This window comes from Parasteatoda tepidariorum, chromosome 7 (genome assembly GCF_982258835.1).
Source record: "Parasteatoda tepidariorum strain Cologne lab strain chromosome 7, Ptep-v5.0, whole genome shotgun sequence".
Classification (NCBI taxonomy): Eukaryota; Metazoa; Arthropoda; class Arachnida; order Araneae; family Theridiidae; genus Parasteatoda; species Parasteatoda tepidariorum.
Window position 1 is genome coordinate 78,179,907 of NC_141761.1, and position 21,302 is coordinate 78,201,208.

At 29.3% G+C, this 21,302-nt stretch overlaps 1 protein-coding gene across 2 annotated transcripts in view; it reads right to left on the reverse strand.

The window, feature by feature from the left end:
- Positions 1 to 644: 644 nt before the first annotated feature.
- Positions 645 to 21,302, reverse strand: part of LOC107445309 (pre-mRNA-splicing factor RBM22) — a 37,968-nt gene continuing 17,310 nt past the window's right edge. Inside the window, exons 1-9 of one of the 2 annotated variants that reach the window (XM_016059673.4) lie at positions 19,475 to 19,742; positions 19,347 to 19,400; positions 14,703 to 14,865; positions 13,264 to 13,364; positions 11,140 to 11,312; positions 8,372 to 8,572; positions 6,453 to 6,697; positions 4,399 to 4,554; positions 645 to 1,788 (exon numbers count right to left, since the gene is read on the reverse strand). In XM_016059673.4, coding sequence (XP_015915159.1) covers positions 1,523 to 1,788; positions 4,399 to 4,554; positions 6,453 to 6,697; positions 8,372 to 8,572; positions 11,140 to 11,312; positions 13,264 to 13,364; positions 14,703 to 14,865; positions 19,347 to 19,400; positions 19,475 to 19,528 — 1,413 coding nt within the window. In that variant the 5' untranslated portion in view covers positions 19,529 to 19,742 and the 3' untranslated portion in view covers positions 645 to 1,522. Of the gene's footprint in view, positions 1,789 to 4,398; positions 4,555 to 6,452; positions 6,698 to 8,371; positions 8,573 to 11,139; positions 11,313 to 13,263; positions 13,365 to 14,702; positions 14,866 to 19,346; positions 19,401 to 19,474; positions 19,743 to 21,302 lie in introns of those variants that run through there. The other variant, XM_087168100.1, reaches the window with a different exon arrangement.

A 21,302-nucleotide genomic window follows, 5' to 3' on the forward strand; every position in this document is an offset into this window, starting at 1 on the left:
ATATACTTTTAAGATTAAAATAAGTTTATAGAAGTGACAGTCTTTATAATAGTTCTTTAATTAATTATTAGTAAATAATTCCATTAAATTTTTAAAATCAACTTTGCATTCAAATATTGAGGAAATAATAGCTGGAAAAAATAATAATATTGAAACAGAGTATGTTAAAAAGTAGTTTAACAAATTTTGCACAACGAAAATTATATTTTTAGGACATAGTGTCTAAGAGTAAAAACACTTAAAAATACTGCTTACATTTTGCTTTCAAATAGTAATATTTTCTAAAATTTTGCTTTGCACTTGAAAGGTCAACTTTTCCCATAATTTGTGCAAAAAAAGCTACTCAAATTGAAATACTACAACCGATAACTTAGAATCCAATTTTGCATTAACTATATTTTCATAGGATATAGTTTTGATATTAGCACAATTTGTACAAATGCACTTTAATTACTTTTATTTAAAAAAAATTACAGCATTTTGGCAGGAAATTTTGGTAAAAGAAATTTAAAAAACTAAAATAATTCAGAGTATGCTTCTTTTCCCACATTTCATTTATTTAAATAAATAAACTCATCAACTATAAAATCAATGTTGTAGTAAGACAAAAAATCAATATAAGGACAGAATAAAAACAAATTTCATTCACACAGAACGCTCCCTTTATTAAATGTCACAACTAAAAAAAATAAATTTTTAAACATATAAAAATAAAGTGACAGTTTATGTCTGAAGCTATTTTTCCTGACAATAAAAATAAAAGACTGTTTCATTTTAGTAATTAAAGTTTAAAAAAAAGATATAATTTTATGGAAAAAAGAAAACCCATACATAAAAGTAATCATTAAAATTGTTTTAACATTATATACTAGAGTATCAAAACTCAAAAATCTAAAACAAACACTAAATACAATTTATAAACTTATAATTAACATTAAAATTGCCAGATTCTTGTAGTTGGTACGATACAAATTGATAAATTAGTGTTAGTTTTCTATACCTCAATATTGAGAAAATATTCATTCTGAGATATCTTTCTTTGAAATGCTATTTAAAACAATATTATACAAAATCGGGTAGCAAGTTTTATGTAATGAGATAAAACTACGTTTAAATATATGAGGAGTTTCTTATCAACATGTTTTGGAAAGAAAAAAAAAAACAACAACATTGAAACTTATTAAAATAATGTTTTAAGCTAAGTCAATATGTAATAATATGTCAAAAATTTTCCAGTGAAGAGTTGGTAATATTTGATATAATCAGCTTCTTTTTGCAATTGAGTGAAAATTGGAAACTTTCAAACAGATTCTGATTTTTTTTAACAAAAAATTTAAAAAAAAAAATTATTTTAGCAATATACCAACTGCCCTAATAGTTTGTATAATTTATCCATTGCCAGTGTTGTTATATATGTTTACTTTTAGTTTTATATATACTTGTTACTTCCTTTCAGATTTCTGACAAATCAGTACAAAGATCAAATATCTTACATTTTTTGTACAAATTGAGAAGAATGCATTTAAGATTTAGTAGCAGCGCCAGAAGATCCCATTCTTTGAGGATCTTGTGATGGATAATGAATTGCAGGTTTTGCTTGTGTTGAAGAGTCCTCAGAGCTTGTTGATGCTGCTGGTTCAGAAGATGGAGGTTGCGGAGGGGGTGGCGGATAAGAACCAGGAGGCCGTAAACCAGGGGGCATAGCAACAGGAGGGGGGCGTATTGAAACACTTCGTTGTCTCATGAAATGCATAGGGGGTGGAGGAGGTGGCAATGAAAAGCCTAAACCTAAAAAGAAATTTATTATTAGTCCAGTTTGAATGCAACAAATAAATTATAAATAGTATTCTGATGTTTAATTTTATTAGAAAACACCAAATTTTTAATCTCATAGGCAATTTTTCGTTGCAGAGATCATTCATGGTGGAGTTTAAATGTGTGCCAACTCTGTTAGATAAAAATGACTTCTGAGTTACACGCTACTTAATTTTAGTTATACATTCCAATACAGATAAATAAATAAACATTTATTTTCTCGCAATGCTATTATAAAACCACATGGTTTATCAAAAATTTGTCTTGGCAGCTAACTTACTTATACAGCACTACTGTATCGACCAACCATCTCTTTTCCAGTCTTCCTCTTGATTTAAAGATGAAAGTTTTCTACATTAAGTTTTCTTAAATTTCTATTATCATTTAATCTTTCAATGTGCCCCAAGCATGCCAAACGTTTTACTTTAATAAATTGAATTATGTTTTTTGGTCTGATTAAACGGTTAAGTTCACTATTATTTCTAAATATTGAAGCATTATTTATTTTAATGTATTTGAAAATTCTTCTAATATTTTTCCTTTCGAAGACTTGATTCGTCTTTATTTCTTACAGTCCACTGCCATACATAACTATCGGTCTAGATAACTGATTTATAGATCTTTAGCTTGATCTCCTTAATAAGAAGTTGAATAAGTATTTCTTGAATAAGTATTGATATAAGTAAAAACATTTACTTCCTTTTTGTACCCGGGATTTAATTTCTTTGAATAGATTGTTAGTATCATTAATAATTGAATCAAGGTAGGTATAACTGGAAACTCTTTCAAATTTATAGCTATCTACCACAAGTGGTGATGAAGTAGTGGTAGATTTTGTTTAGGCCATAAATTTAAAGTCTACTCCTGTAGTGTATGAATAGTAGAAGAAAAATTATTATTTACCAGCAGATGGCGTTCGGTGATGTGTAATGACATTGGGCATGATATGATGTAAGAACACCAGCGATTGTATGGGGTCTGATTGATAGCAGTAGACCATTCCGTCACTTCCGCAATTTGCGTGATGCATTATTTGCAATAAAAGTGTTGTTATAAAGTAGGATGAATGGATAAACAGCTAATGGATATAATCCTGCAATCCTCATAAAATAAGCAAAACATCACAACTTTGTTTGCTGCTTTTATAAGATGATTAGTAATGAAATTAAAGCAGACCAACTTCTACTCAAAATTAAAATATCATCAGAAAAGGCACGAAGGTGAATTTTCTTAGAAATAATGGAGTTTCCCAAATCCTGGTGGCGAATTATATATTCAAGTGCCATAATAAAAAGCAATGGTGATAATCAATCCCTCTGTCTGACATCAACATCTTTGGCAGCTATAACAATTATCTATGGTTTTTTTTTCCAGCAATTTCTTTTTGATGGTAAAAAAAAGAAGATATTTTAAATGTCATATTAGTATGATTAATGAATTTTGACTTTCTTATTTGAAAAATCACTTTTTATTGTGTTGATTTTTTGTTTTCATGTAAATTCATGCGGTTTTATAGATTGTTTGTTTGGCAGTTACTGCTACAAACTGTTTTTGAAATATGTGACTTTTCACAGCAATAATATTATTTACATTCAGTTGTTTTTAATTAAATATTAAACATAAAAAAAACTTAAATAAAGTAGATCTTTAACACTTTCGCTGCCGATCACACACCAGTGTGTGATATGACGTCAACACTAAGGAGCCAGCGCGTGGTATGATGTCTCAGTAGCCAGTCACGCCGCGGGAAAATATTTCACTGATTATTCATTCTCCTGTTCATTTGGCATTGCATGCAGGGTATTCCTGCAGGAATTGGCATGGAGAGATGATTATAAACTACACTTATATAATCATAGTTTTGAAATTAATATTGTATTTTTTACTAAAAAAAGCATCTTGTGATACGAGTTATATAGATGATAATGCAGGGCCATAGTGCCCGAAAAAAAGAAAATTTCAAAATAAGAAGGCTCTAACGGATGAAGAAATACCAAATTTGTTGGCTGAACTATCGGGTAAGTACCCGAGTGATTTTAGTTATAACAGTGACGAGGAGTTTGTTCCTTCCACTAATGCCTATGGTATTTTGTATTCTGATAATGACGATGAAGAACGAATCGTGCAAGAGGCTGCATGCCAGCTTATAATATTTCATTCGTATTAAATATTTGATAGTAATAAAGTATCATACAAAAATAATGCATTTTGAAACTCATCTTCATTATTTTGTTTGATGTTTATGCATCACGCGCTAGCACGTAATGTGGCATTTAGGAAATAATTTTACCTGTAGTGCCTATCACGACCTAGCGCAGGGTCAAAATATTCTATCAGGAAACGCCTGCATATTACTTAGAAATCAGTATGACGAACATAATTATGCTTTATCACAATTTTTCAATATATTTGTTATAAAAAGTAAATCGGCTTCTGGAAAAAACCTTCTTCTACAGAGGGGTAATAACTATAATGTCATCCACATGTGACCGGCAGCGAATGTGTTAAAGAACTTTTTTTGTAAAATGCAATGCCTTTAAAAAAGGTGATTTCTTTAAGAATACAATGGTAGACCCTGTTTACCTAATGGTGGTGGTCCTTGCATCATGGCGAGAGGAGGTGGATATGGCGGCATTGCATTTCCTGGAGGTGGTAGAGGAGGAGCAGGAGGCAATATGGAGGGTGTTGCTGGCAAATTGAAGTAGTTGTTAGCCAATTCTTCAGGAGGAGCAGGCAAAGCTAATGGGACAAGAAAAACATTTCCGTTAAATTCAAATATTAACTAAAAATTTTATAATTCAAAATTAAATCAGAAACAACAACTTAATTTCAAGCAATTATTAATATTGACACTATACCACTTCAATTCATAATAAAGAAGAAAAAAAACTTTAAGATTTTAAAATATTTAAAATTCAAGTCTTAAAACAATCAAAGCCACATTAAAAATAAATAAATATCAATCTGCATTAAAAAATTTTGCATTTTGAAAAACTTTGACTTATTCATATATACCAAATATATATAATATCTATTCTAAATATTTGTAAAATTATTTTTACTGACATAATTACTTTAGCACCTATACATATTTTGTTTACCATTTTATTTTAAATATCAGAGCCTCCTATTCCATAAACTCAGTACTTTCAATAACTAAATAAATAACAAAACAAAAAATTACACTCATAAAATTTTTTAAATGTTGTTGTTTTCGTGCCCATGAATAGGGTTGTTCTCTAGATGCCATTAAAATACATAAATAAATTGTTACAAAATTCCATACCATGTATAAAATTACAATAATAATAATAAATGAATGAGAGAGAAAGGATATTAATGAAATAAACTGCAAAATACAATTTTCATTTTAAAAACTTCAATAGCAAGACATTTTGATAAACAACTCACAGTTTTATGAACTGTGCAAAATGATCCAATGAAAGAAGAAAATTTAAATTCAATAAAAAAAATTTCTTATTTTTTATGAACCCTTAAATTCTTAATATTTTTTCTCCCATTTGGAAAATTTTTCAATTGAGATTTGACTGATTGTAAAATAATGGCTGAATCTCAGAGTAAAATGTTTTAATATAACAGCTAGGCTCTTCCGTGCTTGTTGACACACACCATTCATGTCGAGAAGTCCATAAACTTTAACCCCTTAAAGCACAGAATTTCTGGAGAAAAAAAAACGGACAAAAAAAAAGCACTTTTTTTAATGTAAAAAAATTGATTCCGTTTCTGGTTCAACTTTTTTTTTGGTGGACAATTTTGATATACTGAGCTTTTGTTCCATGGAAAAAGGCTATATTTTATTCTTAAATAAATAAGTGTTATAGCTTACAATCCTATATAAATGATAAATATCAATAAAACGATTTTTTTCTTAGCTTTCACATTGTTATTTTCAATTCTCGATTATACTCGAGTGTGAAAAATTATAGCAGCATAAAATACAACGCCGCTCGAATTATCTCGAATGTGCACAGTTTGGTCTGTTTACTGCGCTCAAATTAATTTGAGGGCACAAGTTAAGGGGTTAAAATATAAGATAGATATTGTCCTTCTTGTTATTTAAACAGAATATTACAGGAATAAAATACAGAAAGAAAGGAACTATCAGCTAAAACACTGAAATACCAAAAAGTGCAACTGTTTTCAAATGCAAATTTTTGATGTCCTATGGTCCTAAAACATTTAGTTTATAATAAGTAAAAATTGGTAAAAGAAAAATTATTATCAATTACTCAACTCTTAATATCATATAATAATTTCAAAGTTTTATGAACGCAAAAACAAAATTTTAGTTTCATGTGAAGACTATTCTGAATGGAGTTCAAAAAGTTACATAACCTTTTAAAAATTAACTTCTTCTTCAATGGCGCGTCAGCCCAGGGTGGGCCACTGCCTTCCTCAGAAGCAAGCTCCAAGTTATCCTATTCTTGAATAGACTCTTCCAGTTTATTACAAATTAACTCCAAGTATATTGTTATTAACGTTTTTTTCTTTTTTGAAGAAACAAATTTTGAGGATCAAAAATGTATAGTGTCTTCAAAAATTTTTTAATCGCTTTTTACAACACAATTATATTTTTAATATTTAAAATAAATTAGCTTTATAAATTCTGAACATACCTTCTGGCAATCCAGGAACTGGTTCCAAGTTCTTCATTTCAGTATCCTTAGAAGTATTAGTGCTAATTTTAGCTTGCGATCTGCCCCATTTGATGGTCAGTCTACGTCCACTTAGAATCAACTTATTAAAAGCTTTTTCGGCAGCAAGTTCTGCAGCTTGCCTTGTCGTAAATTGGATGAATGCACACTGTTGCTTAGTCAATAAAGTTATGGAGCGTATTTCTCCATATTGGTAGAAATGGTCCCTATAAACAGAATAAAAAAGTAGAAAATCAATTTTATAGCTGAAAAATAGAGATAATATAATTTTATAGCTGAAAAATAGAGATTAAATAGAGATTGATAACATTTACATAAAATATTAAAAAAAATAACATAAAAGAGTGATCAATGTATGGATTGTGATTTAAATTTGGAAATCATGTAAGCCATTTTACATAGATTGCTAAATTTGGTTGAAAAATAAAAAATATTTTTTCAATATCTCATCGTGAAGAACTTGTATAAAAGTGCAGTGTTAAACATTACAATTAACTTATTATTAAGAGCAATTATTTTGAATACTTTTCATCAAAATTGTCAAGAAATTTCATTCTCTATCAGTATAATTAATATACAAGAGTTTAATTATACTATATGTTTTAATAATTTCTAAACACCATAATTTTATTGTGATTCATCGTCTGTCTAGGTTTTCTGAGAGGTACCTACTTTGCGAAAATTTAGACATAATTTGTGAAAATTAAAAATTATTTTTAAAAAATCAACACAAAAATAAGGATTTATCGTTTCTTACGGGATACAAAAATAATATTTTAAGAAAAAGTACTCTGTGAAACTACCGTTTTCCTAAAGTTGAATTTGTGAAGGCACTGCTAAACGGTAGTAAATTTGGTCTGAACAGACCTCTGTTCCTGTGTAATTAAGAATGTTTATTTTTCATTTTTAATTTAAAAATAGATGCTATGCAGATTAGGTGTTGGATTGTAATTACAAATAAAACTAGAAAAGGTTTTGCATCTTAGATTTAAGAATTAGACTTATACTGAAATACATCATAAATAATATTGGGAATTTTTTATTATTATTTAAAAACAAAAAAATAACTAATTTAAATAATTGAATAAGATAATGAATGATAGTACCAATATTACTTTTTATCAACACTGACAAACTGTTATCTTGTTAAATAAATATGTTTCAATTAAGTTCTCCTCATACAACTAAGAATATATACATTCACAAGAAAAAGTAACGAATGCATATTGGTATATTTAAAGTATATCTTATAGATTTAAAATGTTGAATAATTCAATGGAATGAGTATAGTAATAAAATAATTGATATAAATATAATTAATTTTTCAAATAATTTAATAAGATAATGATTGGTATTATCAATATTATTTTTCACCAACATTGACAAACTATTATCTTGTTCGATAAATATGTTTCGATTAAGTTTTGCTCATACAACTGAGAATATGTACATTCACAAGAAAAATTAAAAAGTGCACATTGATATTCTCAAGTGCATGTTATAGACTTATAATGTTGAATGATTCAAATAATTGAATATGTATAGTAAGAAAATAATTGATATAAATATAATTAATGTTATATCAAATAATTGAATAAAAATAATTTATTCAAACAATTCAATAAGATATGAATGATAGTATCAAAATTATTTTTATTGATATTGATTATCTATTATCTTGTTTGATAAATATGTTTAAATTAAATATCACCCATACAACAAAAAATATGTATTTTCACAAAAAAAGTAAAGTGTGCATACTGGTATTGCTCAGGATATATTATAGATTCACATCATTGAATATTTAACACAAGACATTTTTCTCCCAATATCATTAAAATCTCATAAAGAACATTTATTAAAATCTCATAAAAGCATACTTTAATTCCTTCTCAGTAATCTTTTCTCCAAGATTTCCAACATACAAAGTAGTTATTGTCTTATCTTCAGGTGTTTCAAGTTTTGGCATAGCTGATGCTCGTCTTAGTAGTTTATCTGCGACAGGATCATTTGCACCATAATATCTATCTTTAATGTTTTGATCGGCTAATGGATCGTCTGGGTCTGTAGGTTTTTCATGCCTAAAATTAGTATATAAAAAAATCAGTTCTCTAAAATATAAAACAAAAATTTCACAATAGCAACAATTTATAAAAATAAGAGATGATCTCAGAAAAAAAAATTACACAAAAAGTTCAAAATTAATAGCGATCCATTGATTTAAGATCATTAAAAATTGGTTCAAACAAACATAAAATAGTTATTAGTAGTCATCATGTCAGCAATCAAAAAAGGAAGATAGTATGCTATTATTCATTAATTTACTTTCTTGATTTTATGTTTTGGACTATGTTTTTGTCACAAATCAACATTGTGAGATTACACATTCTCTGTACTATAATTTTTTTTTTAACATTAAAATTCACTTTATTAACTTCTTTTTTAAAAAAGTCCAATTGAGACACACAAACCCGTGAAAATATATCTGGACAATTAACATCTTTAAGAGTTATCTATCCCATGGACCAGTGATTAGACTTTCATAGCTAATACCCCTATTAATTATAGGATTATGTCTGTGACAAAACAATATATGATCAGTGTTTTCACTACAGCGCGAGAATCTCGCATATTTTCTTTTTTTCTCGCAATAAAAAATAATTAACGCGAGGAGTTCGCGCAATCTATTAATCAATTTTAAAATATGGGAATCTCCCAAATTTTGGAGAAAAATTCGCCTTACGCAATTTTGAAAAAGAGATGAAAACAGCTACCGTAAACCGGGGTGAGTCTACCCATTTTTTTAGTTTGTCAACTTTCAAGTGGTCAAACTTTTGTAAATATTAAAGAAAAAAGGCTTTTAATAGGTGTTTTGGAATCGCTATTTATCCCTCTTTAAAGCTGTGAAATCGATTTTAGAAAATATTAACAGTTACGCTGTTACTGTATATTTTTATAGAACTGCTGACAAATTTCTTGTATGGGTCGAGTCTACCCATTCTACTAAAATGAATGTTAACATTGTAAATAATCAAATTTTACTATTAAATTGTTATTTTAGTTACTATATAGGATATTTATGAAGTAAAATTCATAACTTTATTATATATTCCATTTTTTTATTCATAAAATAACACAAATTGAGTATTTGATCGATTATCACATTTTGATCACAGTTTTGTTTTTATAATCATTAACATTATAAAATAACATTTTTTTCTGATTATTGTTGATAGAAATAAATTAAAATTAATATAAATTTACAATTAAATAATTAATAAATAATAATAATTAAAGATTATTAACAAAATCATGGATTTTTTTTGTAACATTTAAATCCATTTGTTTTGCGAATATAATTTCGAACCATCTGTAATAATTCGTGTAATGCCTTGCATTATACAATTTTAGATATGAAGCACATATTTCTAACTTAACAAAATTCATACAAATTAAATGAACTAAGTGCAGTTAAACAAAGCACATTGCTATTATGCTGGCTGTTAAGCTTGATTCATTCTAATGTAAGTATCAAATTGTAAGCAACAGTTCGCAAAAAATCATTAATAGTTGAGTCAAAACCAATTTGAAATTAGAAGAAAATTCTAACATAAATATTTCATTTCATAAAACAATTTTTAAATCTTTTTAAAATTCAGGTAAGTTAGAAACATAGATTTTATTTTAAAATAGGCAGGCATAAACTTATTCATCGCAATTAAAGCCTTATTTAATATAATAAAAAGCTTTAGTAAAATAACATAATTTAATAATAATAACTCTTCCCCTTTCCTTTTAAATACACACAGGTAATAGAAATTGCAGGAGGACAAAATATGTTTCATAATCTACTAAATTTGTAAAATCACATACAGTTTCTTTAATTAGCTAAAATTTGTAAATCACACATAGATTTTTGTTCATGGGTGATAGACTGAAATCCCTTATCTTTATGTTATACATTCTTCAAAACGTAAGAAAAAATATTGTAAATACTCAGGTGGAAAATTTTTTGTTTTTAAAAATACGATTGAGTACTTATAATTGCAACATCACAAATCAAGCGAATAAAAAAAAATATTTGTCAAAATAATGATTTGTAATAAAATACCAAGATTTTAAAAACCAGGGAGAAATTTGAAAAAAAAAAAAGAGTATGATAAATATTTTACATTTAATTTTTGGCTTTTAACCCTCTTGCTCCATCTTGTTAAAATAATAAAACTAATATCCCACATTTTCAAAAACTGCACTGTCCAGACACTTTAGCTGCCTAGGTTCTTGAGATTGTGTATCAATTTATTGGTCAAATAATAAATATGAAGCATTACAAAACAAAGAGAGATAGAGAGAGTAAAAATTACGAAAACGAGATACTCAGGCAGTCAATGCAACAAAATGTTCTGCTAAAAAAATTTAAGATCAGCATAAAAAATATTTATTTCAGAAAAATTTAAAACGAATAAAAGTTTAAATAATTAGGATAATCAGTAATTTAAATGAAAACAATTAAGACAGAGAAATAAGTTTCTAAGATATTAATAAAATTAAATAAAGTTAAAAAATGTACAAACCATTACAATTTAAGCAGTGAATTTTATTTAAAAATTTAATTATTCAGATTAAAAAACAAACAAAACACTCTTACCTGTAAGGACACTCTTCACCACGTTTACACTCCCCTTTGACCCAAAAGCTACATATGTGGGGTCGATTTCTCTTGTAGTATGGAGTGGTTCTAGCTAATTTCATAAGAAGATCACCAGGAGTCGGAGCTTTACCAAGAGCTCCAAAAGGCTGACTTCCATCAGCATTAGCAATCTAGAAATATATATATAATCTGTAGAATAATTAAAAGAAAAGTAGCATACATAATTTCTACTGACAATTAGAAAACTAAAAAAAAATTACAATAGCATAACAAAAAAACTTCATGTTTAAAATTAAAAGCGACATTTCTGGGTTGCCACTCAAAACCGGAAAATAAATTTCCTGTATATATATTTAGTATATAAGGAGTAACACGTAACCAAGATGTTTACAGATTGTTCTTAAAATAACAATAATCCCTTAGTTTAAATCACTGGGGAAAAAAACAAGGAGCAGTAACAATTCAACAACATTTGCAATAAAATATGGTAACAGATTGGCGTTTATATTTGGAAACTGAAAAAAAAATTATAAATTTTATAATGAATTAATTTACTGAATGCTAAATTTATCGTGAAAAGAAAAAAAATCAATCGTAGTGGAATCAGAAAAACAAGACTTCAATCTGCTTCATAAAATGATCGTATGTTTAAATTAATAAACAATTCTCCTTTTAGTTTTTTTATTTATAAAAACACGATCTTTAACGAAAGCAGATGTGATTCCACATCAAGAAAAGTTTGCAAATGATTCCACACTTCTAAAGAATCAGAATTTATTCAAAAGAAAAATATTTTATTTTTATTAATTGATTTGTTAACCGATGTCAAATAAATAAATATTTTTTTCTTTCATCTTCTGTTCACTGATATGCATGCGTGATGCATTTTCCCCACCCCCTCGCAAATCAAAGAGAAAAAGAAATCAGCATGCCACTCCTTTGAGTTTGATTGACAGCCTAAAGGAGAAAGTAAAACATTCATCTCTTCCCTGCCTCCTCTCGATCCGAAGATCTTCAAGGTCACAGAAGAAATGACATTTCACTGGATGAATTGGGAAAAAAATTCTCAAATTTTCTCTACTCAACTTAAAGATGAGTTCAATTTCCCCTCTTTTTCATAATTGCTCTAGTTTAAAATGGTGGGAGAACCGAGCAAAATTTTCCCCGGTTTTCTGGATACAGGATAAATGGTTCTCTACTGTATTTCAAAGAAATAAAAATATAAATAAAATTCCTGGTTTTTATATGATTTTTTTGATTCCCTGTATTTTCCTGGTTCTCCCGGTGCCGTGGTCTTCATAATTTTTGTTTTTGTAAACGATACTTTTAATTTTAATGACTATGGCAAACTTTCCAGAATACCTAGAATATAACTGAAAAAATACAGAAAAATCTTGACACAAGCTGACAAATTAAACTTTTCCAGACAATTCTGTTTTTTCAGTCATTTAAAATCTATCAGCAGAGATATAGCTTTGTAACGAAAAAACAAGTTTACAGTTCACATATGCACATACGAGTTTGTTACAAACACTCTAATAATTATGTGCAAAATAGTATTAGCAAATTATAGCAGTTATTAATAAAGTTTGAAGTTGCATGTTTAAATGTTATCTACCTGCTTCAAGTCATCACAATTCTAGGAGTTTAATGCACATTTTCTATAATTATTGTTATTAAGTTATTCATTTATTTATTGTTTCATTATGTCAGAGTAATCTCAAGTAAAAAAAGAAAACGATGGCATGTGAAAACATTTTCAATGAATTTATATCTTAGAAGCTGCCTGAAATCATTACTACATGTTGTTTATGTTAACGTTTTTGAAACGTGTTCCTAAACCAGATTATTCTAAAATCAACAATAATAGAAATAAAAATAGTTATGTAAAGGGTAAAAGCATCAAAGAAATTCACTTAATTGAGGTAAATTTTCACTATGAGTTGGCCATGATTAATAAAAAATAATGCAAAGAAAAATTTCCTTATTTTGATTAGTTGAGCTAGTAAATATAGGATAAGGAGAATTTTAACAAAACATTATACCATCATAGAAATATATACAATATTATTCAATAAATTTTAAAGCTTTTTATATAGGAGTAAGTAAAAATAAATATACCTCACGTTCCATATTTTGAGAATAATATTCTCTATTGACTTCAGACTTGGGAATCTCATCTTTTAAATTTAAAGCATAATCTCGTACTTGTACAGGCAAACCTTGATAGAGAACAAAAAAATATATCAGTGCAAATCTGGAAAAACCAGATTCACTAAATAAATGAGTTAAAAAAATAGTTGAAAAGTTAAAAAATTAGTTTTAATACCATGAAAACTTCTTATTTTGTGATGAGAAACTCATAAATAAAATTTTTACTTAAGTAAAAAGTTACATTACTTACTTTAATATAAAATTATGTAATTTATGAATATAAATTACCATAGTATATAAAAAATAATTATATATATTTTATGACACTTTCTCAATACTAAAAATATTTAACTTAATAAAATATTTTAATTAACAGCAAAAACAAATCATATAACTCATGTAGCATAATGTTTTCTTTTTTTAAATAAATTAATATTTATGCTGGTAACATATGAAAGAAAAAAACTATTGAAAAGGATAAAAGAAATGCTATAAAAAAATAAGCATTGCTTAAATATTATATTATTCAATTAAAAGAAATTACGCAAAATATTTTTATTTTTTGGTTTCCTGAAAAACCCATACACTTAAAATTTTTTACAGACATGGACATTATTTAAAAGTAAAATGGACAGATCCATTTCATAACATAATTCCATTTTTTTTTCTTAAGAAAATAGAATGTAGAAATAGTTATTTGGCTAACATTAAAATAGATAAGGAATATTTAATTCAATTTTGAAGCATTTTCATTTCCTAGCTGTCAAAAAATGTCCCAATTTTTATATCATATCACAAAAATAATGAAACAAGAATATTCCCACAAATATAAACTCTGTATACTTTTAAATCTCAATGAAGAATAAAATCAATCATTTAGATGTTTTATCAAACCAATAAATTAAGCTATTTGTTTCTGTTTCTTGGTGAATTTTCTTATCGACACTAATTTCTTATATTATCTCAGCAGCACTCTTATTTTAAAATGCCAATGCTTTTTAGATTCCATTCTAATAAGTTTTTATCACTTTTAGCTCTTCATGATAGTAAACGCAAGCATTTTTGGCTGCAAGTTACGCTTACATGGAATAAACCTCTAGCACTAATAACTGTTCAGCATAAACAGTTCGTAAAGCAATTAAAACCTTTCCTTTTATGTTCTTAGTGAACATGGTTTAAATAATAGTGAAACCTATTTCCTTTTTAATATGAGGACAATAGACAGCTTATGCCTCTAACTAGACTAAAATACTCTAATGCTCTTTAAATAAATAACAGCATGAACCAGGAAACCCCCCTCAAAAAAAAACAATAAAAAGTTCTTTAAAAAAATGTTGCAAGAGAAAAAATAAAATACCAAGGCTATTTTCATGATAAATAAAATATAATTTACTAAATAAACTTACCAAATTCTAAATCTAACAAGCATGTTTGACAAACATTCTTTTGCTTGCTACATGTTTGACAAACTTCAGTCTTTTTAAATCTCATTCTAGAACCAGGGCACCATCGAAACACCGTAAAAGGACGAGAACATATTTTGCACTCCTTTCCAAACTTTTCTTTAGTCTAGAAATACATTAAAAAGTCATAACATTTAAGACAAATATTATAACTTGGCAGTGTTTTTTGGTCTAAGAATAAAATTTACTGAAATTATGCTAAGTAAAAATTTCATTAATTATCTAAAAAGAAATTAAACAAATATATAACAAAGGGTTTTCACACGGTCACCATTTTTAAGCATTATCTTTTAAAGCTTTTTTCAAGGGAAAAAAAAAAACAGATTTTAAGTCAAAGTTTAAACAGCTGAAACAACGACAACAGAAAAAACTTTTTGTACGATTTGTGGGGAAATATTTAAGTACTTAAAGTAGTCATACGAACCCTAATTCTTGCAAAAAAAATCTGAGATGGTCACCTTATATAAGGTAATACTAGCTGAAGCCACCAGCCACTAAATATATCAAGTAGCAATAAAAAGATTAGCTGACATTTAGCATCCATTCACCACTATTTTTACCTCAAAAATGCACTCTATGGACTTTTTTCCTTTTAAACAAATACAGAATTATGATTAAAATTAGAGAAATCATTATTGAATATTTCTTTATTTCATGCATGTTTCAGGAAAACTTTCATTTTCCGAAACGAACTTTGTAAGGTTTCCCACATTTTGAGAAATGTTGCAAAAGAAATGCCGTATATTATTTAGTTAGTTCTTTTAATAATTTGAAAAGTGGTTACATGCTTTAAAAAGTAGCAATAAAATTTCGAATATTGCCCTATATCTTTTTACATATTTTGAAAGTTTAAAATTGAGATGAAAAAGCTGTATTTTACTGTTTGTTTTTAACCTAAATAATGATATCAGTTGCATTTAAATGTGTATTCATGATAAAGAAAAAGTCAAGTTTTTCTTTATACCTTCCAAGACACAAGTCAACCCAGGTGATTCAGGATGCCCATCTAAAGAAAAAAATTGTCAACATAGATGGAGCTGAGCTTCATTAAACAAGAGTCATGTGTCAAGAGATTCTGGCGTAGACTCGCATCATATACCACGCGATCTTGACATGACAAGTTTCGTTTATTATGGTATCATCTTTTTCAGTTATTTATTTAAGCTATGTAATCTTTTCCTTTTAAATGTGCTCTTGTGTTAGTACGTTTCGAATTATTTATCAAAAAAACATAAATATTACATTTACAAATTATATTCAATATTTAAATTACTTACAACTCAATTTAAATTTCTTAAAAATAAAATTAAGGACATATTTTAAATTATTAAAAAATAATATTCAATTACATTTTTAACTCATTTGAAAATAAAATTATAAAAAAAATTTTAATTACTTAAAAATATTTATTTTTAAATCACTTAAAAATAAAATTAAGCATAAATAGCTCAATGGTGATCAATTTAATATATCAATTGCTTAAAAATAAGTTATTAATGTAATAAAAATTTTATGTTTCAGTTTTCAATTTCTAAATATTTAAAAAATTGGATACGACCCAAATGTTATACTATTTAAAAAAAAACTATAATAGAAATAATTTACATGAGAGAAAAACAAGGTATGCTGAAATTACTCAGTTAACACTTTAAGAGTTCACGAAATTCACTAACATAATAATCTTCCCTGTGGCAGAATTTTTTGGGGCTTTCTGCAACATACCTCTCTAATACTAATATCTTTCTGCAAGATACTTTTAAAAATAACAAATATACATGTTACTAAATTAAAGTAACAAAAGCATAAACTTCAAAAAAAAAAAATTTAAATAAACTTCATAGATCAAATAATTCAGATGGTATGGTGTCAGGGCCAGGAGCTTTATTGTTTTTTAATTTGTCAATTCCCATGATGACCTCTTCCAACGTTGGAGGTGTAACCATTTCTTGGTTATGCATCTGTAAATTGTCTATTGCTATCTCGTCTTCTTCCTCATCACCATTCAACAGATGGTCAAAGTGTTCATTCCATCTGTTCAGCACCTCTTCTCTATCGCTTAAGATCGTTCCTTCCCTGCTTCTGCAAGAGTTTGTTCTTGGCTTGAATTCCTTGCGACCCAAGTTTATTTCTCGAAAGAAAGCTCTGCTTTCCCTTGATCCCCTTAAATGTTCAACATTTTCAAAAAGATCTTCGAAAAATAATCTCTTTTTTTCTTTATGGATCTTCTTCTCTTCTCGCTTCTTTATAAGCATTTTCAGCATTTCTTGAATGCTTTGAACTTATCATTCTTTTATAAGCCTCATTCTTTTTATAAGTTGCCATAAAACAATCATTGTCAAACCAGTCCTTTCTTCCGGTTCTCTCGATCTTTTCCACAACCTGGTCTCCTGTTTCGATAAGAGCTCTCTTAATAACATTCCATTCCCTGTTAACATCATCCCTTTCTGAAGAATCATCAGTCACTTCAAGCCTCCTTTCAATTTGTTCCTGGAACTTTTTTCTTGTAGTCTCTTTTTTTAGCTGTTCACCATCATATTTTTTCAGACGTTCTCCGCGAGCTTTACGAATATTTGATATTCTGGCTCTAACCTCTGCCAGAACTAGAAAATGATCGGAATCTATGTTTGCCCCACGATAAGATCTTACGTCCAGTATATCCGATTTGTGTCTTGAATCAATTAAAATATGGTCAATCTGGTTGTAAGTATTTCCATTAGGAGATTTCCAAGTCATTTTATGAATTCTTTTATGTTGGAACATTGTACTTGGTATGACCATATTATGATCTGTAGCAAAATCTATGAGTCTTTTTCCGTTGTCATTTGAAATATCATGAAGACTATACCCTCCAATCACTGGCCTGAACTCTTTTTCCACTCCAATTTTTGCAAGTTTTTAAGATCAAATGTAATCAAGAGAAAAACAAAGCTGTTATTATTTAAAGGCCTCATTAGGTCAGTTTTAACATATGCTTGTGAAACATGGACATTGACTCGTGCAGATGAAGAAATGCTGAGCATATTTGAGAGAAAGATATTACGGTGCATTTTTGGAGGAATTAATAAAAACGGTCAGTGGTTAAGAAGATCAAATTTAGAACTCTATCGATCATATAATGAACCAGACATCATAAAATTCATTAAGGTCCAAAAGATAAAATGGGCAGGCCACTTAGTAAGAATGGAAGAAGACCGTATTGTGAAAAAGATTTTTGATGCCCGGCCGACAGGAACACGTAGAAGGGGCAGGCCAAATCTCAGATGGCTAGATACCCTGGAGAAAGATTTATCTATATTAAAAATAAAGAATTGGAAGTCCATTGCCAAAAGAAGGACAGCTTGGAAAAAACTACTGGAGAAGGCCAAGGCCCATCCTGGTCTGTCGAGCCAGTGAGGAAGGAAGGGATAGATCAAATAAAATAATTCTTTAATTAAATATGCAATATTTTTTATTCTAATATTATGGGCTATATTCTCGCATTTTGTAGGGGGAAAGCACACTAATTATTTTCTTTTTCGCGTTTCGAAAAATCATTATCTAATTAAAAAGTTTTTTTTAAAAATCGTGAAATCCGTAGCAGTAAATTGGACTCTTCAAAAAAGGGTTACTAAATGCATGTTTTCATTTCCAGATTCAGTTGTTGTAATAAATAATATCATATTAAAAATATCGGATTTTAAAACTAGGTGGAAATCAATAGTAATAACCACATTAAAAAAAAACTAATCTGAAATTTCTTGCAGAAAAGAAAACCAAAATTTTTACTTCATCAATCTTTATTTATCATTGTTCTCAAATGAATAGAAAACACTTTTTTCACTCGGATGAGCTAAAAAGGCACCTTTTGAATATAATGCTGACGAAAAATAAAATCTTTCGAAAATTTCTGCAGAAAAAAAAATCTTTTTACATCACAAAAGAAAAATCTTTCTGCAAGAACTCTGCAACGTTCTGCGACAATGTCGCCACGATTCTGCCACGGGGATAATCTCTAACCAATAAATAGATTTTTAGTGGTAAATTAATAAATTTAGGAACATAAGAAATTCGTGAAAAGGAAATCTCCCAAGGAAAATAAGCTCTAATTAAACCATTAAGTTCGTCAATGAATACACCCTATGAACAAGCCACAAGTCTACCTAAATATTAAATTCATAGGTCTCTACAAGAAGGAGGGGGATATTCCTTTCAATAGAGAAGCTCTAAAAAATAGAGCCATGAGAGTCGTCACAATTCGTAATACGGAAATCTCCCTAGAAAATTAAGCTCTAATTAAACCATTAAGATCGTCAAGCCACAAGTTTACCTAGGTATTAAATTTTACTTTCATAGGTCCCTGTAAGAAATTGGGGAGGGGTATTCCTTTCAATACTTATTGCTGGATGAACACAATATGTTACAAGTTTACTTCACCTATATTTAAAAATAAATAACTAAATCTGTCACGAAGACGAGATCTCACGAAATGAGAAAGTTAAGAACCATTAATGTTAGTTATAAAAGTACATATCACTATAAAAATATGGTTATTTGTCTGTTAAAAATATTTCGTGCAAATGAGTAAGATCTTAAAAAAATATTTCTTACCATACGAATGTAGGGATTATCACCAAGACATGTTTGGCAGAGAACGGGGAAATCCTAAAATAAAAGTAATCATATTGAAATTTAAATTCTATACTTTAAATAAATACAGAAATCTTATTAATACTTACAGCTTCCTCCCAATTCAATCGATTATATGTATTTGCTCCTTTAGAAGTCGCCATTTCAAATCCGTTTCTGTTATGTTTTCATGATGAAGTAAGGAACTTTATTCTGCCTATTTCTGTTCTTTTCTTCTTTTACACGGAAAAAGCAAGTAAAAATTTTCTGCAATATGTGTGAGCGGAGTCTCAAGGCTATTTTCACTGAATGCGAAAAATCGCACACGAATGGGAACCTGATTAGATAAATATTTTCAGCGGATAAAGAGTCATCAGTCTGGTTCAACTAATTGTAATAGCCCAGGCATTGATTCAATAAGCATATCATGATTTACGGAATTGATCTAATTGGAAAGGTACTCCTTCCCATCTTTTTATTAGTTTCCGCAGCATTCAGGTTCTCATTCCACAGAAAGTGAGAATGGTCCTTCTGAAGTTTCTTCATTGCTACAAGTAGAATTTGTTGTTGTAGTTCATTTACGTTGCACTAGAGCTGCACAATGGGCTATTGGCGACTGTCTGGGAAACATCCCTGACGATGATCCGAAGACATACCATCACAATTTTGATCCTCTGCGGAGGGGATGGCTCCCCCGTTTCGGTAGCCCGACGACCTGCACGTGAAATTGAGCACTTTACTGTGGAACAGTTTAACGAGGACCAATACCGCACACCCTCGGTCTCTAAGCAGACGGATCTAAGTGATCACCCTCCTACACTGACCGCAGCCAGAGATGCTTGATTTCGGTGATCTGCTGGGAACCGTGTTTTAACGATCAGTCCACTGCGGGACGAAATTTCAATTTTCGTTTAAAGGTCATTCGCATTGAATGCGATTTTTATGCTGGCGAAAAAATCACACGCGAACGAAAATCTGATCAGCGATTTTTTTTACAGAAAAGTATATTTCACCAATCTGGTTCTCATTCGCATTCGAAAAAGTCACAGTCAGTAAGGTCCCGCAGTGGACTGATCGTTAAGACACGGTTCCCAGCAGATCACCGAAGTCAAGCATCACTGACTACGGTCAGTGTGCGGGTGGGTGACCACTTGGATCAGTCTGCGTAGGGACCGAGGGTGTGCGGTATTGGTCCTCGTTAAACTTTGCTACCGTAAAGTGCTCGACTTCGCGCGCAGGTCGTCGGGCTTCCGAAGCGGGGGTGCCATCCCTTCCGCAGAGGATCAAAATTGTGATGGCATGTCTTCGGATCATCCTCCGGGATGTTTCCCAGACCGTCGCCAATAGCCCATTGTGCAGCTCTAGTGCGACGTAAAGTAACAACAACAACAACAGTCAGTAAGAATAGCTGAGGTGTGCTGTATACATCACATCATCATCTATATATAGCAATCGATGTTTCAACTGCTTCCAGATGATTGACAGAGCGTAAACAATAAAAAGCTTCTTAAGACCAGAAGAAACTTGGAAAACTTCCGGTGTTTCCCCCCGCTTATGTTATGCATATGAAGTGATGTGTGAACTGATTTTCTGCATATGTTTGGCGTGTTCTGTTTCGTGCAAAGAAAATGGTGACCGACTCTGCCAGTGATTCTGATGGAACTGAATGAAAACGTGATAAATTAATGTCTGATATTTACAGGCTCCCTCTAGAGGGCGTACTCGAGCGTTGCGATCGCGAATAGCAATCCGTGTTTCAACTTCTTCCAGATGGTTGACAGAACATAAACAATAACAGGATTCTTAAGACCGGAAGAAATTTTGAAAACTTCCGGTGTATCCCTCCGCTTATGTTATGCATTCGAAGTGATGTGTGAACTGGTTTAATATTCCAGAGAGTTTTATTATTGTGATTTATGTTTGCGGCATAGCTACCGA